The sequence below is a fragment of the Hemitrygon akajei genome, chromosome 16 (genome assembly GCF_048418815.1).
Source record: "Hemitrygon akajei chromosome 16, sHemAka1.3, whole genome shotgun sequence".
Classification (NCBI taxonomy): domain Eukaryota; kingdom Metazoa; phylum Chordata; class Chondrichthyes; order Myliobatiformes; family Dasyatidae; genus Hemitrygon; species Hemitrygon akajei.
In genome coordinates, this window is record NC_133139.1 from 61,854,469 (window position 1) to 61,881,458 (window position 26,990).

At 42.7% G+C, this 26,990-nt stretch overlaps 2 protein-coding genes across 2 annotated transcripts in view; one reads left to right on the forward strand and one right to left on the reverse strand.

The window, feature by feature from the left end:
* c16h19orf53 (chromosome 16 C19orf53 homolog) overlaps window positions 1-26,990 on the forward strand; it is a 355,432-nt gene that overhangs the window by 85,924 nt on the left and 242,518 nt on the right. The gene's annotated exons all lie outside the window — the stretch shown is intronic.
* Window positions 1-26,990, reverse strand: part of prkcsh (PRKCSH beta subunit of glucosidase II) — a 125,004-nt gene that overhangs the window by 42,388 nt on the left and 55,626 nt on the right. The window contains exons 7-12 of the mRNA XM_073068994.1: window positions 25,457-25,541; window positions 23,873-23,951; window positions 21,267-21,353; window positions 19,322-19,531; window positions 13,475-13,559; window positions 1,294-1,363 (exon numbers count right to left, since the gene is read on the reverse strand). Of these exons, the coding sequence (XP_072925095.1) occupies window positions 1,294-1,363; window positions 13,475-13,559; window positions 19,322-19,531; window positions 21,267-21,353; window positions 23,873-23,951; window positions 25,457-25,541 (616 nt within the window). The remainder of the gene's footprint in view (window positions 1-1,293; window positions 1,364-13,474; window positions 13,560-19,321; window positions 19,532-21,266; window positions 21,354-23,872; window positions 23,952-25,456; window positions 25,542-26,990) is intronic.

The following is a 26,990-nucleotide window of genomic DNA, read 5'->3' on the forward strand; positions in this document are numbered from 1 at the left end:
AAAAGGCCTAATTCTGCTCCTACATCTTATGGTGTGATGATCTTTATGCCTTGGAATGTAGAAGATTGACGGGAGATTTGATAAAGGTATACAAAATTAGGAGTGGTATAGGTGAAGTAAACGTAAGCAGGCATTTTCCACTGAGGTTGTATGGGACTACAACTAGAGGTCATGGGTCAAAGATGATAAGTTTAGGGGGAACATGAGGGAAAATTCTTCAGTCAGAAAGCTGCGAGTGTGGAACAAGCTGCCAGCACAAGTGGTGCATGCGAGTTTGATTTCAACATTTAAGAGAAGTTCGATTAGGTACATGGATGGTAGGGATATGGAGGTCTGTGGTCCCAGTGCAGCTTGACGGGACTACTTGGACTAAAGGGTCTGTGCTGTACTTTTCTATGACTCTCTGCATTAAGTGATGCAGGGTGCAGGAGTGTCAGTACACAAGGTGCATGCCCACTTGAACTAGTCTCATTTGCCTGTGTTTGGGCCACACCCTCTAAACCAGGGGCTCCCAGTCTTTATCAAGCCATGGACCCCTCCCATTAACTGAGTGGTCCATGGGTTACCTTCCCGATGCATGTGCCTGTCCAAATATCTTTTAAAATTTGAATCATTCCTGCCTCTATTACTTTTTCTACTAGCTCATTTCATATACCCACCACCCTTTGTGTGAAAGTTGTCCTTCAAGTCCCTTTTAAATCTTTGCTCTCACACCCTGACATGCACACTCAGTGACCACTTTATTAAGCACTCCTGTGCATTCGCTCATTAATGCAAATATCTAATCAATCACATGGCAGTAACTCAAAGCATGAAAACATGCAGACATGGTCAATGGGTTCACTTATTGTTCAGACCAGACATCAGAATGGGGAAGAAATGTAATCTAAGTGACTTTGACCATGGAATGATTGTTGGTGCCAGACTGGGTGGCTTCAGCATCTAGAAACTGATCTTCGATTTTCTCACACAACAGTCTCTAGAGGTTACAGAGAACGACGTGAAAATGCCTTGTTAATGAGAGGGGTCAGAGGAGAATGACCAGGCGAAAGTAACTCATAACCACGCATTACCACAGTGATGTGCAGAAGAGAAATGCACAACCCATCAAACCTTAAAGTGAATGTGAGATTTAAGTGGAATAGGTGGCAGCTAATAAAGTGCCTACTATGCATGTCGTCTGGTTTTGGACTGTCCTACCCTGGGAAAAAGACTTTTTCTTTTTAGACCACAAGACAAAAGGAGCATTGGTCACTTTATCTTAAATATCAACAGATAAAAGAGATACATTACCCAACTGAACTCTCCACCTCCTTCAACGATTTCTCTGCTTCAGAGAATTCATTTCGGGCTTTTTCTGCAACTGAAAGAAAATGACATATAGATGCAATGTCTGCAGTTTTTAATCCAGCATTGAGCATGACAATTCAACCTCAACCAGGGTAATTAAGTAACAGAAGAGATACCAGTTAAGAGAAGAGCGAAGAGTTACAAGGTGGCACCGCAGTGTAGAGGTTGGTGTGACACTATTAGGGTGCCAGCAACTTGGATTCAATTCCTGCTACTAAGTGTAAGGAGTTTGTATGCTCTTCCCTTGACTGCATGGGTTTCCTCCGGGTGCTCTGGTTTCTTCCCACATTCAAAGACGTATGGTTTAGTAGGTTAATTGGACACATGGATGTAATTGGATGGCACGGGCTCTCTGAGCCAGAAGAGCCTGTTAGCTTCCTGCAACTCTAAAGAAAATAAATAAAATGGAACTAGCAGCTAGAGTTTAGATTCATTACCCCAGCAGAACCTTGAATCCCAATAAGGCATCTTGGGAACTGAAGTTCAATAATTAAATAAAAGGATAATAAACACAAGGGATTCTACACATGTTGGAAATTCAGAGTAACACACCCAAAATATTGGAGGAACTCAGGTCAGGCAGCATCTACACAGAGGAATAAACAGTTGACGTTTTCGGCCGAGGCCCTTCATCAGAAACGGAAAGGAAGAGGGAAGAAGCAGTCTTCCTTCCTTTCCAGAATTAAAAGAGGATGCAGTAAAGTATGAAACTACACCTGTAAAAATTCATCTGTTTCAGTTCAGAGGCAAATGGACTGACTACCCAATCTGGGTTACTTGTGGGTCCATACTCACTAATGCAGTTGACTCTAACCTACCTTCTTAGTCTACAGGGAAGCTGGAATGAATAATAATTGCAGATATTGCCAGCAATGTCAACACCTTAGTAACAAATAAATATAAAGAGCAAACTTTGAACTGATGAATACCATTTAATTTCTTCACAAGAATGATTGTAATGATAACATTAATAGGACAGATGGCACATTGAAATGCCTCGAAGTACTTCATATAAATTATAACACAGTTACATGAAGTGCTATGTGCTGACACAGAATATTGGTATGACAATGCTCTCCAGTTGCTTATGTACTTGCATACTGCATAGCACAAGGAAAATAGTGAGTTCTCAGCTAAGCATTCCTTAGAATCTGAGGACATTGATAATTTTGTTTAGTTAAGAGATACAGCACAGTAAAAAGGCCCTTTTGGCCCATCTACACTCATGTGACCAATTAACCTACTAAGCCAAGTCTCTTTGGAACGTGGGAGGAAACTGAAGCACCTGGAAGAAATGCACAGAGTCACAGGGAGAACGCAGAAGCTTCTTACAATGGCAGAATTGAACGATGATTACTGACATGTATTTATCCTATCTAAAGCTCTCATAACTGTGTATACCCCTCTAAGATACCCCTCATTCTCCTATGCTCTAGGGAATAAGGCTATACTTAGCCTTTCCCTCTAACTCCAGTCCACAAATGCCGACAAGATCTTGCAATCTTGTAGATAGGTGACCACAATTGCACACAATATTCCAAATTTGAACTCACCAATCCCAACTTCCGTATTCAATACTGATTTATGAGAGTTGGTCAGCATCAAGTTCCCCCTCATGTTCCCATTAAATATTTCATGCTTACCCTAAACCAATGACTTCTAGTTCTAGTCTTGCCCAAACAGAGGGGAAAGCCTTCATGTATTTACCCTATCTATGCCCCTCATAATTCTGTATATCTCAAAGGTTTCCCTTCATTCTCCTAAGCTCCAGGGAATTGAAGACCTTCAAAGAGATTGATAGAACTGGAAATGCTCCAGAAAGGAAGTACACAGTAGGTTAAAAAAAAAAAAAAAAAAAATCGAAGCTCTCTCAAATGGTCCTACGAGAGCGTACAGAAGCTCAGCTCTGGCAGGCCATGGCGCCACAGAGCCTGCAGCCTTGAGCACAGAGCCGACAGTTTAAGTTGGAAAATGGAGCCTTATCCTCCCAGCAGGAACCCACACCTGCCATCCTCAGAGAGAGTGACATCAGCTTTATGTAAACTGACATAACCACTTACACAAACATCACCTTCCCTCCTGGGATGACAACTTCTCTATATTTCATAATGATCAATTTTTTAAAACCTGCTCACTATGCAAAGTTTCATTTTATAAGTAGTACACAGCAATCTATTTTGCCCCCATCTAAAAATAGTACAAGTTTACAGAATGATTTATAAAATTAAATAAAATGCTGCGCTGATGAGGAACAGGAGCAGATTTAATTAAAAGAGGTTATATCAAACATGTTGTGTCCCAGAGCAGTTACGTGCCAGGCTGCTGACGAGTAAAGTGCCAAACTGATGGTCTTACCCAGGATCAACAACAGGGTCAGAATTTCGGGGGGGGGGGGGGAGAACAGGTCACAAGCTACGACAATTTCACTCTGACACGTGCATGACTGAATATCCTGCAGTCCCCTGTGATTAACAATTAGACTGTTCAATTATAATCCTCAATATGTGGCTCCGCTTTCAATAAAATTGCGTGCAGGCACACAAGGGGGAGATCTGTGGAGGAGGCAGGCTCAGCACTGACAGTTGTCAAGGGTCTTAAGAGAATTAACCCGGACCCCACCAAACTAATTTGCCAATGTTGCTGAGGGAAGCTGATGACCAGATGTATCCTTTTTCATAACAATGCAATTAAGATGTAGTTAATTTAAGATGTGCACAATAAGTAAGAGGCAACCTTGGGTTAGTCCAACCTCGGCTAAACAAGACCATTCAGAGCTGAATGGTTGAGCCAAGCAGCGGCTCTGCTGAATCAAATCAAAAGAAGATAAGATTAGCTTTATTTGTCACATATACATCAAAGCATGCAGCGAAATGAGTTGTTTGCATCAAATCAAATCAGCGAGGATTGTTCTGGGGGCAGCCGACAGGTGTCAACGCGCTTCCAGTGTCAATTTAGCATGTCTGCAGCTTACTAACTAACTAATCTTTTCTATCCCATCTTCTTAATGTTGAGGAACACTAGATTTTCTTCCCCATAAGGGGGCACAGATCTAGAGTTTCATGCCAAGGTTGGTGAGCATATGGAACAAGCTGCCAGAAAGTGGTCCATTTGTACCACTTCAAGAAGTGGTTGGATAGGTACTTGGAGAGATGTGGGTGAGATGCAGCAAATTTGAACAACTGGTTGGCATGGAATCATTGGACTGCAAGGCCTGTAACCGTGTTGTATTGTTCAACGACTCTAAGCTTTCATGATGCCTGGCAATATTTCCAAGTTGGTGTTTTTTTTTTAAGAATAACCAGGTTCAGCAAAATGTCCAGTATTTCCCAAAAGCAACCTATGAGTACAGAAATGCCTTACACTTCAACTGATTCTATTTCTCCATTGTTCAAATAAAATTGTTGAAAATGGCAGCTGAATCATTTTATATTACTGGATGTAATAAAATCCAAACGCATTTACAGAGCAAATAACTCTAAAGCAGAAAGAAAAATTCAGACACTGTTCTGTGCACTGGGATCAGAAAGTTTCAGATAAGCATTTTTTCTTATTTTGTTGTTTCATGCCTTGAACTTTAAAGCAAAAAAAAATTATCTTTGCTTTGTCTAATGACTTGACATCCGGTGGGCAGCTTCACCAATCCAAGTCACTTTCATAGACAGAAGCCTGAAAACACCCCTGGCGGAAGGATAAGCACTGGCAGAAAGCTGCTGGCTCAGCTCTGACCTGTCCTTTGATCTGTTTAAAAACGCAAGATAAAGAGGATACAGCAAGGAAGTGGGGAGAAAACTCGCAATGGCAGCAGTTTTCTGCTGCGGCAGCAGCTCTGCAGAAATAGTGCAGTTAAATCTGTAGTGGCCTCTCCTCGTCCTCAACTATCAGAACAAGAACTTACTCAGCAGAGAGCCCAAATTAGAGGAAAGCCAAAAGCATTTCAATGATAAACTTTATTCACCATATACATTTCCATGTGTTTGCAATTTGCTGTGGTGTGTTGGCATGCAACAAAAAATACATACAATTATAAAAAAAAACACATAAAATATGGAATAAAATATGCATAAATTAATACCAGTAGCATCTATGGAGAGGAATAAACAGCTGACATGTCAGGCAGAGACCCTTCTTTAGGATAGCCAGACCTTAGATAAGTTTCTCCAGTAACTTATGTTCGTTATTCTGGATTTTCAGCATCTGCAGAAATTTGTGTTTAGCATTATACCATTTTTTGGTAGACCACTTTCCAGAAGGGAGTTTTTGGAAAAGGTACTTTGCAGGATGGGTAGGGTCCACAATGATTTTTCCTGCCATCTTTGTCCTAGACACATGAAAGTACTGCAGTGATGGCAGACTGCAGCCAATGACTACGTCTGCTGACCTGACAGTTTGCTGTAGCTTTTGTATCAGTCTCTATCCTCAGGTTGGAAGCAATGATACTGGAGGAATGTTCATGACAAAATGTGACTAGAAATTTACATCAATTAAGGGATCACATCTGTAGTACAGTATTCCTTGTCAGTTAAAGTTACTGCATATTCATATTTATACAACCAACACATCCAAGGATGTGCCGAGGGCAGCCTGCAAGTGTTGCCACACATTCCAGCCCCAACATAAAAATGTCCACAATGTTCTTCAGAACAAAACAGAAAACAAGCCCCTTTCCTCCCTCCCACCCACACAGACTGTCCTCCAACATGTCGGCACTGGTAGGCGATTTCTCCCAGCCCATCAGCAAAACAGTTAAATTCTTCCTCTTCACAAACAACAGATGCTGGAAATCCAAGCAACACACACAAAATACTAGAGGAACACAGCAGGCCAGGTAGCATCTATGGAAAAGAGTAAACAGTCAACATTTTGGGCTGAGATCCTTCATCAGGTCCCTTCAGGAGGATTCTCCCTCTTCTAATGTCTCTATTTTCCTTTTCAGGGTAACTGGAATCCTGTTGGGTCTTTGATATACGGCGGCACTCAAACTGCAGTTCTGCAAGGAGGCATGTTCCCATTCTTGGAGCTCACTGATTGGCCACATTTTCCTTATGTCCAGGTTTGGTCCGAATTCGGGAGAGTGCAGCCTTGCATGGCCCTGTGGACACAAATTCTTGCCAGCAATGTAAACTGAAGCGTAGCAGGAACGGAATATTGAAGACAGCAAGAGTGGCTGTAAAAGGCCTCTGTACTCAAGTGATCGATCACTCCTTTTCTCAATGGTGAGTGAGTTTGCTGCCAATTCTCAAGTAGGGGAGCTTGAAATAAAAAGCAACGTTACAGACTGACTGCAACCATCGAAACAGAGGCTGTTTGTCTCCTTTCTCACTGTGGAGAGAGCAATACCTGTCTCTCCCTTCTTAGCAAGAGAGCTAACCTGTGGGATGTCAAAATGTTGAAGAAGTGAACAGTTAGTTTTTGATGTACCATAGACCATGTTCTCTCTTTGGGGGTTTTGGTGTTGCTTGCATGGTGGATGGTGGGAATGGTGATGGCTTTATATCAGAGTAAGTGAAGGGAGGGTTGATACTGCTTGTGCATGGGAGGGGAGTTTTTTTAAAAACTGTCCTTCATTCTTTGGGTTTATTTTCTGTTTCGAGGATGTCGGCAGAGAGTGAGAATTTCAGGTTGTATATTCTATACTTTCTCTGATATTAAATGGAATCACAGAACTCCAGGACTGGTCTCTGGGCCTCCACTCTTAGGCCTTCAAGCTTCAACTTCTGATCAACTTCCGGGCTCCGATTTTCAGTATCGGCCCCAAGACTAGCTGATGACAGAATTCTGAACTCCAGGCTCAAATTCCATTCTCGCCGATTGATTAGCCCTCGTACCTCTTGCTAACATGGATATCCGATCCGAAACCCACTGACCTGAGACAGCCCACCTTCCTTACATGTTCTTCATCACCCATCCACATCACTGGCTTTACGGCCTGGACACTAGATGTCCTTTGTCCCATGTCCACATTGCTACCCTATGAGAGGGGAGCAGAGCTCTAGACTCCAAACATCCTTTGTCACCCGCCCACATCGCTGGACCTAAAACACAGAACGTATGCCCAACTGGTCCATGCCAGTTCCTATCCATGTGCTTGGCTCATATCGCTCCAAACCTTTCCTGTCATGTACATGTCCAAATAACTTTTAAATGTTATTAATGTACCTAATTTTTATAAATATATAATTTTCTTGCACTTATTAAATATTCTTATAAAACACTATTCGTCTCAGCAAGTAGCTGCCCAAAGATCATTATCATGATTAATTATAAGCCTTGGTTCAAACAATGACCAAAACACCTGACACCAAACTTTGCTAAGAAACTGGTAGGTTAATCAACTACAGATCATAGTTAGAGTTAGTTAATCAATACCAAACTGCACTACAGATTGAAGATGTACTAGACTATGGGAATTCGGAACAACATATTAAAAAACTGGAGGAACTTAGCAGGTCAGGCAGCAGAGGGAAACGGACAGTCAACACTTCAAATTGAGACTGATCATCAGGACGGGAAAGAAAGAGGGAAGATAGCCAGGTGGAAGAAAGGTGAGGTGGAAGGTGATAGATGGATCCAGGTGAGGGGGATGACAGGCAGGTGGGGGAAAGGAGAAAGTGAAAATGATACAAGAAGCTCGGAGGTGACAAAGGGCTGTAGAAGATGGAATTTGATAGGAGAGTGGACCACAAACTTTGTCAATTTGAAGAATGGTGGAGGAACAGGTCATGTTGAGGTCTGCAGAAGGACTTAGATTGGGAGAATGGGCAAATAAATAGCAGATGGAATATACTATAGGAGAGTATATGGTCATCTACTTCAGCAAAAGGAATAAAGGCAAACACTATTTTCTAAATCTGGGAAAAAAATTCAGAACTCAGAGGTGCAGGAGAATGGGAGTCCTCATGTAAGATTCCCTAATGGTTAACTTGCAGGTTGAGTCAGTGGTAAGGAAATCAAAAGCAATGTTAGCATTCATTTCAAGAGCACTAGAATATAAAAGCAAGGATGAGATGCTGATGCTTCATAAGGCATTGGTCAGACTGCACTTTGAATACTGGGAACAGTTTTGGGCCCCTTATCTAAGAAAGGATGTGATGGCATCAGAGAGGGTTCAGAGGTGGTTCATGAAAATGATTCTGGGAATGAAAGAGTTAACATATGAGGAGCATTTGATGGTTACGAGCCTGTACTCACTGGCGTTTAGAAAAATTAGGATGGAATCTCATTGGAACCTAACAAATATTGCAATGTCTAGATAGTGTGGACGTGGGGGGCATGTATCCAATTATGGGGGAGTCAAGGACCAGGGGACACAGCCTCAGAATCCAAAGATGTCCCATTAGAATGGAGATGAGGAGGAAAGTTTTCAGCCAAAGACTGGTGAATCTGTGGAATAGTTGTCAGATGGCTGTGGAGGCCAAGTCATTGGGTGTATTTAAAGCAGACGTTGATAGGTTCTTGATGAGTATGGGAGCCAAAGGTTATGGGGAGAAGGCATGAGCATGGGATTGAGAGAGATAATAAATCAGCCTCAATAGGCCAAATGGTCGAATTATGCTCCTATGTCTCAAAATCCAGGTGAGAAGGGGAGTGACAGATAGATGGGAGAAGAGGGAGAGTGGGAATGATGCAAGAAGCTGGGAGGTGATATGTGGATGTGACAAAGGCCTGAAGATAGAATCTAAGAGGAGAGGACAGTAGACCATGGAATAAATCCATTCATGTAAATGATTAGAAAATGCACTTTGAGCATACAGTTCATACACTTGATCTGGAATCAAAAATGCAGTACAGCACAGAAAGAGATGTTTGCATTCTCACACCTTCAATTCTGTCTCATTCAATGGGAATTACATCAGCTGAATGTTATACCTAGTTATGGTGTACACTGTCAAAAAAGGAATATTAGATAGCACGTAGCTGTCATAAATGGTGCTTAAACCAAAAACAGGATATGTTCAGTGTTAATCAATATCTGCAAGAGAAAAGAGGTAATCTGATTGACTTCAGTACTCTCCTGTGTATTTCTGGCTACGTGCTTATTTTGGACTTCCAGCAATCATGTTCTATTTTGACTCATTTAACTTGAGCTCCAATTTCACTTGGGCATATTGGCTTTGTAAATAATGCATCTCCAATGCAAATGCCACTTGGCTCTGCTTCTTGCATGGAGAATCAACGAACAATAGAGTCGCAATCATCTCTGTCTGCATGCCAAATTGTGCATGTGTCAGGGAATGAGACAGAACTAACCCGGAGACAATGGGTGCCCCATTTAGTCAAGATGAAACCTGAACCTAGAATACCTGAACAAACGTGCCTCAACCTGCAAAAACCCTGGTTTCATTTTGCACTTGTATCATATAAACAAGCATCAGACACCCATATGAATAAAACAGCGACACACCTGTAAATTATAAAGAGCAAGATGGTTGTAAATAAGGTAATGAGGCACCTGCTCACTCCTTCAAAGTATGTCTATTTATTACAGGTAACACTAAAATATGCAGAAGGCGTGCAGCCCCCAAAGGCGATCCTGACCTCATGTTTTGTTTCAGTAATTGCAGGGACAAGCCCCAATGGCAAATGACACTTAATATTTGCTGAATTGTCAGTTCTTGTCTAATCGCTGTTGTGACTGTTCCTACCCAAAGGGGAACTTTTTTTAAAAAATAGCTGTTTTCATATCTTGTGTAAGCCAAGTTGTTTACTTTCCAGTCAAAAACCCGTCTCAAAGGCAGGATGAATGTAAGCATTACCTGATATCTCTGCTTGGTGAACTGACCTTGGCATTCACAGTGCCACAACCGAGGGTGCCAGTATGGTTAAGAACACAAGACTACAGGTCAGACAAGGTCCTTTGCTTTCTCGTGCTAGGATTCTGGCTGGGTGCAGCAAGGACTCAGCTGTGATGCCTCCAGTGACTCAACAACCAGACTACCATGACCACATTTGAAAAATTATCCACTAGACGTCTGATACTCCTGACGGAACTTCCCCAGCAGGAGTTTTGGGAGGCCAAACAAGGGAATAATGTACAAATTTCTTACAGACAGCGGTGGGAATTGACCCCCAATCACTGGCACCATAAAGCAATGCACTAACCACTACACTACTGTGGCACCCCAACATAGACAATGGAAGATATGGGGAGAAAATGATGGATAATTAAAACAGATACACATACAGTCTGAGCTGAGAGACCACATCACAGTGGCCTACAGATCAGAAAGACATAAGAGAATAACGTGAAGGGTCACAAAGGAATTATATAATTATAGCGAAGACCTAAGACAACTATGGTCCAGATCTCAGCCTATGCTGGTTCGACCTTCAACTCTCTGAGGCAGAGTGCTCTGTCCTCATTAAGGGGCTCACCTTTGTCCCCCTTCGCCCACACCTCAGTGAGTTCTGCGTATGCCATGACGCTGAACTCTTCTTCTGCCGGCTCCGTCTCCGAGCTTACTTCTTTGACAAGGACTCTCCTACACCCACTGATGACCCCTTCTCCTGTCTTCAACCCTCCTCCTCTTCATGGACACCCCGCTCTGGTCTTCTACCTGCTCTGGATCTCTTTATTGCTAATTGCCGATGGGACATCAACCGTCTTGACTTCACCACACCCTGTTCCAATTCCAACCTTATTCCTTCCGAACACTCTGCTCTCCGCTCCCTCCGCAACAATCCCAACCTCACTATAAAACCTGCTTATAAGGGGGGAGCTGTTGTTGTCTGGCGTACTGACCTCTACCTGGCCGAGGCACAGCGACAACTCTCTGATACCTCCTCCTATTTACCTTGATCATGATCCCACTAAGAAGCACCAGGCCAACCTTGTTAGCTCTGGGGATCTCCCATCCACTGCCACCAACCTCACAGTTACCACACCCCGCACTTCCCGTTTCTACCTCCTACCCAAGATCCACAAACCTGCCTGCCCAGGTAGACCTATTGTCTCAGCTTGCTCCTGCCACACTGAATTCATTTCTGCATACCTTGACACTGTCTTATCCCCCCTTGTTCAATCTCTTCCCACCTATGTCCGTGACACTTCTCATGCTTTGAATTTTTTCAATGATTTTAAGTTCCCTGGCCCCCACCGTCTTATTTTCACCATGGACGTCCAGTCCCTATATACCTCCATCTCGGTAGATGGTCTCGAAGCTCTTCGGTTTTTTTGGATTCCAGACCTAACCAATTCCCCTGTACCACCACTCTCCTCCGTCTAGTGGAATTAGTTCTTACTCTCAATAATTTCTCCTTTGGCTCCTCCCACTTCCTCCAAACCAAGGGTGTAGCCATGGGCACCCATATGGGTCCCAGTTATGCCTGCCTTTTTGTTGGCTTTGTGGAACAGTCCATGTTCCAAGGCTATACCGGTATCCATCCCCCTCTTTTCCTTCGCTACATCGACGACTGCATTGGCGCTGCCTCTTGCACGTGTGCTGAGCTCGTCGACTTCATTAACTTTACCTCCAACTTTCACCTTGCCCTCAAATTTACCTGGTCCATTTCCGACACCTCCTTCCCCTTTCTTGATCTTTCTGTCTCCATCTCTGGAGACGGCCTATCTACTGAAATCTACTATAAGCCTACAGACTCTCACAGCTAACTGGATTATTCCTCTTCCCACCCTGTCTCTTGCAAAAAGGCTATCCCCTTCTCACAATTCCTCTGTCTCCGCCGCATCTGCTCTCAGGATGAGACTTTTCATTCCAGGACGAAGGAGATGTCTTCCTTTTTTAAACAAAGGGGCTTCCCTTCGTCCACCATCAACTCTGCTCTCAAACGCATCTCTCCCATTTCCTGCACATCTGCCCTCAGCCCATCCACCCACCACCCCACTCTGGATAGGGTTCCCCTTGTCCTTACCTACCACCCCACCAGCCTCCAGGTCCAACATATAATTCTCCGTAACTTCTGCCACCTCCAATGGGATTCCACTACCAAACACATTTTTCCCTCCCCCCCTTTCTGCTTTTCGCAGGAATCGCTCCCTACGCGACTCCCTTGTCCACTCGTCTCCCCCATCCCTTCCCACCGATCTCCCTCCTGGCACTTATCCTTGTAAATGGAACAAGTGCTACACCTGCCCTTACACTTCCTCCCTCACCACCATTCAGGGCCCCAGACAGTCCTTCCAGGTGAGGCGACACTTCACCTGTGAGTTGGCTGGTGTGGTATACTGCGTCCGGTGCTCCCAGTGTGGCCTTTTATATATTGGTGAGACCCGACGCAGACTGGGAGATCGTTTCGCTGAACACCTACGCTCGGTCCGCCAGAAAAAGCAGGATCTCCCAGTGGCCACACATTTTAATTCCACGTCCCATTCCCATTCTGATATGTCTATCCATGGCCTCCTCTATTGTCAAAATGAATCCAAACTCAGGTTGGAGGAACAACACCTTATATACCGGCTGGGTAGCCTCCAACCTGATGGCATGAACATTGACTTCTCTAACTTCCGTTAATACCCCTCCTCCCCTTCTTACCCCATCCCTGACATATTTAGTTGTTTGCCTGTTCTCCATCTCTCTCTAGTGCTCCCCCTCCTTTCTTTCTCCTGAGGCCTCCTGTCCCATGATCCTTTCCCTTCTCCAGCTCCATATCACTTTCGCCAATCACTTTTCCAGCTCTTAGCTTCATCCCACCCCCTCCGGTCTTCTCCTATCGTTTCACATTTCCCCCTCCCCCCACTACTTTCAAATCTCTTATTATCTTTCCTTTTGGTTAGTCCTGACGAAGGGTCTTGGCCCGAAACGTCAACAGCACTTCTCCCTCTAGATGCTGCCTGGCCTGCTGTGTTCTACCAGCATTTTGTGTGTGTTGTTGTTTGAATTTCCAGCATCTGCAGATTTCCTCATGTTTGCTGGTAGATAGTCCACTTTAATTAATTCAATATCACATTCACCCAAGGATGCAGAAAGAAACAGAAAATCTGTTTTTAATGAGGTCCTCATGTGAAAGGGTGAAGTCTGAACACTGACAATTGAATAGCTGAAATGGAGAGGTTTTCCTACCCTTCAATGAAGGGACATGAATGGTTAAAGACCTAAGAAACCAAGTGGAAGTGGAACTCTACAGAAAAAATACATCAATTCAAAGTTAGCTTCAATGAAAAGGAACATACCATCAATCAGAACCTGTGTTTCTTCATCATACGCTGGCATCTTCTCTTCCTCCACTTCGTCCTTTTCTGATAAATTCTGTCGATTCTACAAAGAGAAGGACCATTATTGGTCTGGCAGCTTAAATTTCTTTGTTATACATGAGCTAAGTGCATACACGACATGGTCTCGAGAAAACAGTGTCTGATTAACAATACCAAAAGCTGACTGGCAGTAGGGATCCAAAACATTGTTGGGTGAAAATAAGTTGCTGAAAACATTTCCACATTTAGGACTTGAATCAGCAGCACTGCACATGCAGTGGCTCCAGCATTGTCAAAGACCTCTCCCATACTTCCCACAATCTCTTCGACCTCCCAGTGTTGGGTAGAAGGTACCGCAGCAGGAGAACCAGAACTGTCAGGCTGGGTAACAGCTTCTTCCCCCAGGCTGTTAGATTTCTTAACACCCTGCTGCCACCCAGCACACATGTACCCCCCGTCTGAATGCCTTGCTGGCTCCCCCACCCACGCACAACTCACAGACATTCTCATCCTGCACTGGTCGCTTTTCATCTTGGGCTTCCCTTCGTCCGAAGGAGATGACTTCTTTTTTTAAACAAAGGGGCTTCCCTTCGTCCACCATCAACTCTGCTCTCAAACACATCTCTCCCATTTCCCGCACATCTGCCCTCACCCCATCCACCCCACTCGGGATAGGGTTTCCCTTATCCTTACCTACCACCCCACCAGCCTCCAGGTCCAACATATAATTCTCCGTAACTTCTGACACCTCCAACGGGATCCCACTAACAAACACATTTTTCCCTCCCCCCTCTTTCTGCTTTTCGCAGGAATCGCTCCCTACGTGACTCCCTTGTCCACTCGTCCCCCCCTCATCCCTTCCCACCGATCTCCCTCCTGGCACTTATCCTTGTAAATGGAACAAGTGCTACACCTGCCCTTACACTTCCTCCCTCACCACCATTCAGGGCCCCAGGCAGTCCTTCCAGGTGAGGTGACACTTCACCTGTGAGTTGGCTGGTGTGGTATACTGCATCCGGTGCTCCCGGTGTGGCCTTTTATATATTGGTGAGACCCGACGCAGACTGGGAGACTGTTTCGCTGAACACCTACGCTCGATCTGCCAGAGAAAGCAGGATCTCCCAGAGGCTACACATTTTAATTCCACGTCCCATTCCCATTCTGATATGTCTATCCATGGCCTCCTCTATTGTCAAAATGAATCCAAACTCAGGTTGGAGGAACAACACCTTATATACCGGCTGGGTAGCCTCCAACCTGATGGCATGAACATTGACTTCTCTAACTTCCGTTAATGCCTCTCCTCCCCTTCTTACCCCATCCCTGACTTATTTAGTTGTTTGCCTGTTCTCCATCTCTCTCTAGTCCTCCCCCCCCCCTCCTTTCTTTCTCCTGAGGCCTCCTGTCCCATGATCCTTTCCCTTCTCCAGCTCTGTGTCACTTTCGCCAATCACCTTTCCAGCTCTTAGCTTCATCCCACCCCCTCCGGTCTTCTTCTATCATTTCACATTTCCCCCTCCCCCTACTACTTTCAAATCTCTTACTATCTTTCCTTTCGGTTAGTCCTGACGAAGGGTCTCGGCCCGAAACGTCAACAGCGCTTCTCCCTATAGATGCTGCCTGGCTTGCTGTGTTCCACCAGCATTTTGTGTGTGTTGTTGTTTCATCTTTTATTGTTGCTATTTCACATATTTATGTAAGGAGGGGAGGGGTTTCTTCTTTGTATTGAGGTTTCTTCTTTTTCTTTGTTACTGCGTATGCTAATCAAAATGGCTTCTTTGTTTTGTTAAAAGTAGGAATGCTTCTTTGTTATGATAAGTGCTTTCTCCCGCAGTTTGTTTGGGTTAAAATTTACTGATAACGAGAATTGTATTCGTTTGTTAACCAATTGGGATTAATGTTATTCTCTCTTCTGGGTTTGTAAACTATTGTTGGCGGGGAATTGGGGAGTCGGCACAAGGGGGTGAGAGAGAGAGGATGCAATGCTGTAAATTGGGCAATGGAATCAGATGCCTCTTTCAGCTGATAGGGTAACGTAATGGATATGGTGAGAATTCCCATGGATGTTTAGGTAACCTGTATTGGCTTTTCAAAGGATCACTCTCAGGCACTCATTTGAATTATTACACAAAACGAAATTACTGACAGAATTCAAAAAGAATTTTTTCAATTCATACAGAGCTGTAACAATATCACGATGTATTAGCTGCATAGGGTGTAAAGATGAATGAGAACCCACTCCATCCGGTTGCATTCTCAACATTTTCAGCTTTGTCAGTAATCATTATTGCCTGTGCATTCCACAGTACATGTCGTATCAGCAACCTGAGTTTGGAGAAGGAACATAAACATTTTCATTCTGAAAACTTCCAAACACACATCCACAAGCAAGAAAAGACTACATCTCTTTTTGGAAAAGGGAGAGATTCAAGTTGTGTTCCAGTCTCCAGGGATTATAAATTGACAGTGGGGTCTGAGGGGAGGGGCCATACACCTCACGCTTAGTGGCCATTTATTAGGGACAAGTAGTGTGATCTTCCACTACTGTCCCCTATCCACGTCAAGGTCTGTGCGTTCAGAGACATTTTTCTGCATATTGCTGACATGATGCGTGACTATTTGAGTTTCTGTTGCCTTCCTGTCAGCTTGAACCACTCTGGCCATTCTTCTCTGACCCATCTCATTAACAAAACGTGTTCACCAACAAAACTGCAACTCACTGGTAGTTCTTTGTGTTTCACACCATTTTCTGTAAAATCTAGAGTGTTGTGCATGAAAATCAGCAGCTGAGATACTTAAACCACCCCATCTGGCACTAACAAAGTGACTTGGATCAAATTTTTTCTGTATTCTATTTGGTCTGAACAACAGAACCTACTGACCATGTCTGCATGCTTTTACGCATTGAGATGCTGCCACATGACTGGCTGAGCAGATATTTTGCATTAACAAGGTGCACAAATGTACCTAATAGAATGGCCACTGAGTGAATTTCTCCCCATACTGCTACTGACCAGCATTTGGGTCAGAAAAGATAATTAGACAAAAGATCAAGCGGAAGAAATTTAACCCTGCACAAGATTATGAAAAGTTTTAGCTGAATAAATCAAGGGGGAAAAAAAAGAAAATTCCAACCAGAAAAAGACAAGTTGACTGTCCAAAAAACATCAGGATACTTGTTAGTTTTGATACAAGAAAGACTGCAGATTCTGGAAATCTTGAGAAGCACTTAAAATGTATTTTTTCTCGAAACATTAACTGTCCATTTCTCCTAATACTGTCTGACCTGCTGAGTTCCTGCAGCATGTAGAGTCATAGAACACTACAGCACAGAAACAGGCCCTTTGGGCCATCTAGTCCATGCCAAACCATTATTCTGCCCGGTCCCATCAACATGCACCCAGATCATAGGCCTCTATATCCATCCCATCCATGTAGTTAACCAAGCTTCTTTTCAACGTTGAAATCAAGCCTGTATCCACCACTTCTATGGGCAGATTGTTCCATACTGTCATCACCGAGTGAAATTTCCCCTCATATTCCCTTTAAACATTTCACCTTTCACCCTTAACCCATAACTTCTAGTTGCAGACCCACCCGAACTCAGTGGAAAGTGTGTTTGCATGTACCATAACTATACCCCTCAACTGTGTTTTTAATACCTCTAGCAAAACTCCCTTTAGTCTTCTACATTCCCAAGGAATAAAGTCCTAACCTACGCAATCTTTCTTTAGAACTGAGATCCTCCAAACCTGGCAACATCCTTGCAAATGTTCTCTGTACCCTTTCAATATTTCTTACATCTTTCCTGTAGTTAGGTGACCAAACCTACAAACAACACTACAAATTAGGCCTCACCAACACCTTATAAAACTTCAACATAACATCCTAACACCTGTACTCAATACTTTGATTTATGAAGGCTAATATGCCAAGATCTCTCTCTACTATCCAATCTACCTGTAATGCCACTTATAAGGAATTATAGAAATGTATTGAAATGAATTGACGTTAGTTCTTACATCCTTCACATACATGAGTAATATATCGTATATACAACAGGACAGTCAATATAGCATAGAAATACAATTGTATCAGCATGAATTACTCAATCTGATGACCTGGTGGAAAAGCTGCCCCAAAGCCTGTTGATCCTGGCTTTTATGCTGTGGTACCTTCCCAGATCCCTCTGTTCTAATGCACTCTTCAGTGCCTTAAGCAAGTCACGTTTTGTGTGTTGTTAAAAGTTTAGAGAGTGCAAATTGGCACCTGGAATGCAGTATCTGTAAGAACAAAGGAAGCAGGCTCAAAACAACTCTCTAAAGGAACTATGATAAAGAGTTGGAGTGAAAACATTTACTGGACCACAAGAAGAAACCAGAGTGGGATTACATGGTTATATCTTTCAAAGAGCTGCCACGGGCACTACAGCCAAACAGCTGTTACATCTTATGATTTTGTTAGCCAACCAAGTAGTAAAGAAAGTATGATTTTCAATTTGTGAAACAAATGCAGAGCACCCCTTTCCTTCCACTGAGAAGTCAGAACACCGAGGGGCAGTCATTGAAAGATAGCTGCCATGGTTACAGTCGGTGCTTGACGAGAGAGAGTGAGAACTCCACTCTTACCTGCAGTTACAGAAAACTGGCCTGAGATAGATCATTTTATCAAATGTAAAAGACAACTATCCTCTTCTGTTCTAGGACTCAATGCTGTATATTTGCATAAATTTTTAGCCCATTTTTATATTTTTTTCTAAAATTTTCATTTATTGAGATACAGCATGCAACAGGCCACCCAGCAATCCATTGATTTAACCTAGCAGACCAATTTACAATGACCAAATAATCTACCAACCAGTACATCTTTGTACTGTGGGAAAAAACTGGAGCACCTGGAGGAAATCCATGTGCTCACGGGGAAAATATACTACCGTAGATTCCGGATTATAAGCCGCTACTTTTTTCCCACATTTTGAACAGCTTTGAACTCTGCGGCCTTTAATCCAGAGCGGCTAATACATGGTTTTTTTTCATGCCGCCTCGTAAACATTTTGCCTCGTAACAGTAGACCAATAAAATTGATGAGTAGTTCACAGAGGTCCAATGAAATTGTATGATAAATCAAGCGCACTTTCACAATTAAATTATTGTAAATCAGTCATTTGTACTCACCCTCATCAACATGGAAAATACTCGAAGAAAAGCAAGACCCGAGCGCGTCAGACCCGAGCGCATCAGACCCGATTAGACCCGATCGCGTTACGCAAGCGCGTCAGACCCGATTAGACCCGATCGCGTTACGCAAGCGCGTCAGACCCGATTAGACCCGATCGCGTTACGCAAGCGCGTCAGACCCGAGCGCATCAGACCCGATTAGACCCGATCGCGTTACGCAAGCGCGTCAGACCCGATTAGACCCGATCGCGTTACGCAAGCGCGTCAGACCCGAGCGAAAACGCTGCTTTTAAGTTGAAGGGTATATATATTTTTACCAGTCGCTAGGAGATATTGGAATGTTGTTCGTGCTGTTCAGTAAAAAAGTATATGCAACGTAATTTGTGTTACCGATACGTATGTATATTTAAAAGTAGCGGTGCGGCCTAAAATCCGGTGCGGCCTTTACAATTAAAAAATTGATTTTATTTCTAAAATTAGAGCCAGCGGCTTTTAATCAGGTGCGCTCTGTAGTCCGGAATCTACGGTAACTCCTTACAGGCAGCGGCGGGAACTGAAACTGGGCCATTTGTTCTGTAAAGCATTGTGCTAATCACAATGCTATCAATATTTGAATCAGTAAAACACAAACAAGTTTTTCTTTTTTTACCTTATAATCATCTTCCCCTACATCATCATCATCATCATCCTCTTCAAATTCATTATCACTCTCACTGTCATCCTCATCAACACCATGATCCTGGTCTTCCCCGTAATCCTCATCATCGGTCTTCCTCTGCTCTTCAAGGTCTGGTGGAGGACTACTGTCTGCTCCACCTTCCACAGGAACCTCTGGGGTAAGGGAGACCTCGTTGACAGCCTATAATAGAAGAGGAAGTGATGGTCTGAAAAGGAGTAGTGAAATACAAAACCATATGGCAAAGATACAGATGTACTGAACTCAATTCTTTTAATTGTTTCAACTGCACCCCAGCTGTGGACCCTGTTAAGGTATCTGCCATCGTATGACCAATAAGGCAGGAAATCTCAGATTTGACTCTTGCATTAAAATTCCTTGGAATTTTGAAATTAGAAATCTGGAAATTAGTGTAATGCTACTACAGCACCAGCAACCCAGGTTCAATTCCCACTACACTTAGAGGAGTCTGTACATTCACCACGTGACCACGTGGATTTCCTCCAGGTGCGCTGGTTTCCTCTAACATTACAAAGTAGTATGGGTTAGTAAGTTGATTGTTCATGTGGGTATAATTCAGTGACACAGGCTCATTGGGCCTCTTACTATGCTATAATCTCAAAAATAAATAAATAAATTTCAACAACGGAGAGCTGTAGACAGCTAGTTAAGTGCATACAAGACTGCAATCAATAGATATTAGGGCAAAGGGAATCACTGGACATGGAGATCAGGTGGGCAAGTGAAACAAAGCACCAGGACAGGAGCATGTCTTACTCCTGTTTCCAGTTCTTATGTTAGTTTAGTAGATGAAAACATAACAGTTTCCACATTAAACTGGTTTCCATTGTTATCAATGTGCTAATATTAAACAGGAACAAATCAAGCATGGTCACTATGTGCCCACGGTCAGCATTTGCCCATGTCCAATCAACCTCCCAACAAAGGTTCACAAAAAGCTGGAGGAACTCAATAAGTCAGACTGAGACCCTTCAACAGGAATGGAAAGGGGCAGAAGCCAGAATAAGAAGATGGAAGGAGGGGAAGGAGTGCAAGCTGGCAAGATCTCTGCTGTCTGATGTACTCTCTGATGTCTTAGTGACTATTTTAAAGGGCAGACAAGTTAGATTAGATGAGATTAACAAACAAAATGCTGGATGAAATCAGCAGGTCAGGCTGAATAAACTGGAGAAGAATAAACAGTTGACATTTGGGTTGAGACCATTCGTCAGGACTGGAAAGTAAAAGGGACAGAAACCAGAAAAAAAGCAGTGACATGAGGTTGGAAATTCCTGTCCTGTCCTCTCCCCACTTTGTTTCCTGCATTTTTCCCCCTTACTTTGTTTTCCCTCACTCTGATAGCCCTCACACCTCTTCTCTTCCCCCATCTCATGACCTGCCCATCACCTCCCTCTGGTTCCCCCTCTTCTTCCCTTTCTTCCATGGTTCATTGTCCTCTTGTCAGATTCCTTTTTCAGCCCTTTGCCTCTTCCACCTATCATCTCCTAGCTTCACATGTCATTCCCTTCATCACCCCTTCCCCCACCCAACAACCCTCACTGGGATTCATCTATCACCTGCCAACTTCTACTCCTTCTCCGATTCCAACTTAATTAAGGTCCCTGCCCTCTTACATTCCAGTCCTGATGAAGGGCCTTGGACTAAAAGGTTGACTGTATATTCCCCACCACAGATGCTATCTGACATGCTGAGTTCTTCCATAATGTTGTGTGTGCTGTTCTAGACTTCCATCTCCTCCTAATGTCCCATCAAAGGCTCATGCTGAGTCATTTCAGTGAGGCAAAGGATAATCACTATTAGGGTATCATACTCCAACATAAAAACAATGCACAGCTGATATACATTACAAATTTAGTGCACTGAAAAGCGATAATGTCATTAAACAAAATTCACTGACCTCAGACTTATATTTGCCCTGGATGCCGGCCCAGACAGTCTCCTGGAAGCTGGTAACATCAACCTGATTGGCACCTCCCAGTAGCACCTGAAGGAAAATCAGTCATTTAATATGCAGTGACATATTTAATCACCAGAATCATTCATCTCCATCAATTCTCAGAGTTTAAAGTAAAATTATCGTACAGATATGACACCATACGCTTCCCTGAAATTCATTTTCTTGCAAGTATTCAAAGTCGAACAAAGAAATACAATAGGATCAATGGAAAACTACACAAAGACTGATAAAAACAACAACGTGCAAACAAAACCTGTGCAAATAAAAATAAATAACACTGAGAACATAAGTTATAGAATCTTTGAAAATGAGTCCCTAGGTTGCGGAATTAGTTCAGAGCTGAGATTTAAGCAATTCTGATTTTCTGTTAGAAATCATACAATCCCACAAACGTGGATGTGAAAGAGTACTGAAGATGAAAGGAGGGAAAATTTACATGGATGTTGTTGGGGCTTACAGGGATAGCTTGACCAGGTTAGACTTCATTCACTGGAGTACAGGAGACTGAGTGAACTGAGTGGACGACCCTAATGCATACACAACTATGAAGGAGGTGACTGACTATAGGGTGTATGCTTGCAAGCTTTTCCCCTCAGGTTGGGTGAGACTAGTCACAGTAATCATAGGTTTAGTGTGAAAGATAAAATATTTAAGAGGAGACTGAGGAGAGAGCTTCTTCTTTAAGAAGGTGCTGCAAGTATGGGCTGTGCCCATGTATGATGTCAACTGTAACATTCAAATTTAGATAGGTACATGGATGGGAGGAGTATGGAGGGCTATGGCCCAGGTGCGCACTGATGGGACTAGGTAGAAGACCAGGCTGGCACAGACTAGAAAAACTGGGCCCAAGATTATCAGCATCAGACAAGAGGTCATCTGACTTGGATAAGTTAATCAAAATTAGATTCAAGAGCTTTCAGCACTATTTGTGAAAATCAGCTTCATAGCAATGCCAATTAACAGGGACACATTTGCATCTACAAGTTAATTATACCAATTATAGTCTAATGGTCAATAAATCAAAGGAAAGAGAAGAGAACACAAGAACTGGAACATAGAACATCAGTTCTGGTTGCCTCACTGCAGGAAGGATATGGAAACCATAAAAAGGGTGCAGAGGAGATTTACAAGGATGTTGCCTGGATTGGGGAGCATGCCTTATGAGAAAAGGTTGAGTGAACTTTTTTCTTGGAGCGACGAAGGATGAGAGGTGACCTGATAGAGGTGTACAAGATGATGAGAGGCATTGATCATCAGGCATTGGTAGTCAGAGGCTTTTTCCCAGGGCTAGAATAGTTAGCACGAGAGGGCACAGTTTTAGGGTGCTTAGAAGGAGATATAGAGATGTCAGGGGTAAGTTTTTTTTATATACACACGCAGATAGTGGTGAGTGCGTGGAATGGGCTGCTGGCAACAGAGATGGAGGCAGATACAATAGGGTCTTTTAAGAGACTCCTGGACAGGTACATGGAGCTCAGAAAAATAGAGGGCTATGGGTAACCCTAGGTAATTTCTAAGGTAAGGACATGTTCGGCACAGCTCTGTGGGCCGAAGGGCCAGTATTGTGCTGTAGGTTTTCTATGCTTCTATAACATTACAGCCATCCATTTTTCTTTCATCCATGTTTATATCAGTCTCTTAAATGCCCCTAATTTATCTGCCTCTACCACTATTCTGGCAGTGTGTATCCATGACTCTGGAGGAAAAAAAAATCTCTGACAATTTCCCCCCATATTTTCCTCCAATTACCTTAATATTATGCCCCCTTGTATTAGACACTTCCACCTTGTGGAAAAAGTCTCTGGCTATCCACTCAATCTATGCCTCTTATCATCTTGTACACCTCTATCAAGTTGTCTATCGTCCCCTTTCATCCAAAGAGAAAAGCCCCAACTTGCTCAACCTATCCTCAAATGACATGCTTTCTAATCCTGGCATCACATTGGTAATTCTCCTCTCTAAAACTTCCACATCCTATAATGCAGCAACAAGAACTGAACACAATATTCTAAATGTGGTCTCACCAGAATGTTATGGATCCACAACACTATCTCTCAGCTAATACCCTGGTTAATGAAAGTCAACATACCATAAACCTTTTAAACCACCCTACCAATTTGCGCAGCAACTTTAAGTCCATGGAAGATTTAACCCAGCTTCCAATATGGTAGCTGACCCATGGTGCATCAGTAACTGTAACATCTATTTATTGAGAAAAATCATGGAATAGGCCTTTCCAGCCCTGAACTGAACCACCAAGAACCCCTGGCCTAATCATGGAATGATTTACAATCAACCTACCAACCAGAACACTTTTGGACTGTGGGGAGAAACCAAAGCACCCAGAGAAAACCCACACTGTGGTGAGGAGAACCTACAAGTTCCTTACAGACATTGGCAGGAACTGAACACATGTCACTAGTACTGTAAAACATTGTGCTAGCCACTACACTACTGTGCCGCCCCACATTATAGCTGCTGTTAATCTATGCATGAACTGAAGGTCAGAGGAGTGAGTTCTAGAAATGTTAAAATTGCTGTTATACCTCAGCTTCTTGCTCAGAAACCACACCATCTCCATCGCTATCCAGCTCCGGATGAGTCTGAATTTCATTCACTGTAATGCTGAAATGAAGGAAGTGTTTAGTCAAAACTTCATTTCCTTTATATTGGGCTCAAAAATCAATGCAGGAAAATCAGAGACCACAAACTTAAATTGATTTAACAAGATAATGGACACTGATCAAATTACAAATTTGAGAGTGAAAGCACATGAGATAGGTAAAGAAAGCCTTGCTATTCTACATTTAAATTTCACTTGATTTGTTTATTAATTTTTATTTAGAGATACAATACAGTAAAAGGTCCATCCAGCCCAATTATATCCATGTGACCAATTAATCTACTAATCTATACATCTTTGGAATGTGGGAGGAAACTGGATGAAACCCATGCAGTCATGGGGAGATCATACAAACTCCTTTCAGACAGCAGGAATTGAATTGGTGTTCTAATAGCGTTATGCTAACTGCCACTCTAACTTGTGGCCCATTATATATTTTTGATTATTTACATTTTGACAACCTATTTTTAAACTTTTTAATAGCTAAAAGAGGAGACTGTAGATACTTCCATGATTGTAGGCTTGATCTTACTTTTTATTCAGTGAAAATATTAACCTGCAATATAAAGAATGTTACACTGCTTGCTGTCAACTCAGCCAACTTCATCATAGGCACTAGCCTCCCCACCATTGAGGATACATACAAAAAGCATCCATCATTAAGGACCCCCACCACTCAGGACATTCCATCTTCTCATTAATACCAGAGAGGAGGTACCACCCACACTCAACATTTTAGGAACACTCCGCCATCATATTTCTTAATGATCCATGAACCCATCAACACTACCTCACTATTTCAGCACTACTTATTTAATTGTTGTATTATTTGCGGATGCCAAAAGGGATGGAAAAGAGATAAATGTCAACCTCAAATCTCTTCTGTGTCAAGATTCATTCCTCCTATGGAATATCATTATCTTCATTAGTATTTAATTATCATTAAAGAGCCTCGCCATGCAGACCATGCCCTCTTCACATTACTATTGTGGGATCTTGATGCTTTTGCGATCCATTTATTTACTTACTTTTAATTGTGACCCATAGTAATTTTTTTTATGTATTGCACTGTACTGCTGCCACAAAACAACAAATTTCATATCATGCCAGTGATGATACACCTGATTCTGATTCTTTGATGTACAGCAGTTGTCCAAAAATAAGCACACTGCTGCAAAATAATCTTAAACCACCTGCCAATTGTTTGATACAGAGAAAAGAAATCTGGTTGACCAGAAAGAGTGTTAAATGAATGCTCAAAAAGAAACAAGTACCAGCAAAGAAAATGCAAGATGAGCTTATTCAGAGAAATTACACACAAGATTTAAGAATAATGGGCAAGAAAAATCTCTAAAGTAAATTTGGAGAAAGTCCAAGCTTGAGAGGAGAGATGAATTGTTTTCAGTCCCACTAACTCAACCAGAATACAAGGGTGACTAATTTGTAAGACTTTTTTTGTTCAAGATGATAACTGAAAAGGGAAATCAGAGCAAGCTGATGTACTCACAAGCCATCTTCATTGTCATCTAACTCCTTGAAGGTTTCAGCAGCCATAGCTTTGTTCTTCTCCAATTTGCGTGCAGCTTGGACTTCTGTCAAAGGAAAAAGTGCATTAAGAACCATCTAAAGTAACTATGGGAAATGATTAAACCTACAAATAAAAGTTACATACAGTTCCTTTTTTAAAATATAAAAAGCTTCTCTGTCATTGCCTTCTGAAAAGCCTTTTAATTGTTCGCTACTAAGGTCAAAATATAGTGATAGCTTCCAAAAATGGTTCTGAGAAAGCTGGCAGAAAACAATGCTAAATAGTGTTTTGTCATCATCAGAAAAAGCTGTAATACTTTAGCAAGCATTCTCTCGTCAAGGACATAAAACATGGTGACAGCTGCAGCTAATACAGAGGAAAAAAATGTTGCAAAATTGAATTGGAATATACTACAAAGAAAACCGCACAGATTGCAAAGGGGAGTTCAAGGCTGTATATTATAATCTCAGTTTAGATGTTGATCATAAAATGATTCAATCTACTCTGCTGCTGCTCGGATGTCATCAAAAACCCACCTCCTCCCCCCCCCCCCCCCCCCCCCACCTTGATTAAGATGGCTTGGCCAGGTATTTCTTTCTGTAGATACCACAGTACTGAATCATATGTGCTCTGCACATGCTTAAAAATAATTTGCTCATATGAATTATTTATTAGCTGGCAAGCTGCTCTTCATTTTCAGGAGCACAAATGGCACACGAGGATTTGAGGTGTCTTTTCATTTGATGAGTAAAGGGAACCTCTCACGGTGACAGTGATTTCCAGACACTCGCTCACTAAATGCAAATGGAATCAGTTGCTCAGTTTTGTCAAGGTCTTTTGTAGCAGAGACAAAGCAGCAGTAGCTTGTCACTGCTAAGCTGTAGGAACACACTTTACCAACCTAGCAATATTCCTGCTCAGTTGCAATTAGCATACCACCAAAGTCGCTTGTGCAACAGAGATGGTCCACTGTGATAACCCACAGAACCAAGGGGAGGCTGAGATTAGCTTTATTTTGCACATGTGCATTGAAACATGCATTGACATGCATCATTTTGCATCAAAGACCAACACAGTCCAAAGATTGTGCTGAGGGCAGCCGGCAAGTGTCGCAATGCCTCCAACATTGCATACCCACCACTCACTAACCCCAATCCATACGTCTTTGGAATGTGCGTGGAAACAGGAGCGTCTGGAGGAAACCCGAACAGTCATGTGGAGAATGTGCAAACTTCTTAGAGAATTGAACTCTGACCAGTGATTGCTGGCATTGTACTATGGGAATTCTTGGAGACTTCCAGCCTCCTGGATAACCTTATCTGCACATGGTGCATCAAGCCGCAGCTCTTCAGAGAACGTGGTAAAGAACTGCAGCTGCAGCTCGATGACCTTTGGCCCATACAGGAGACTGAAGTGATAGATGTGAGCTACGGGGAGATAGTCACCCCTAGATTGCAGGAAGCAGGTAACTGGGTGACTGTCAGGAGAGGAAAGAGAAATGGGCAGGCAGTGG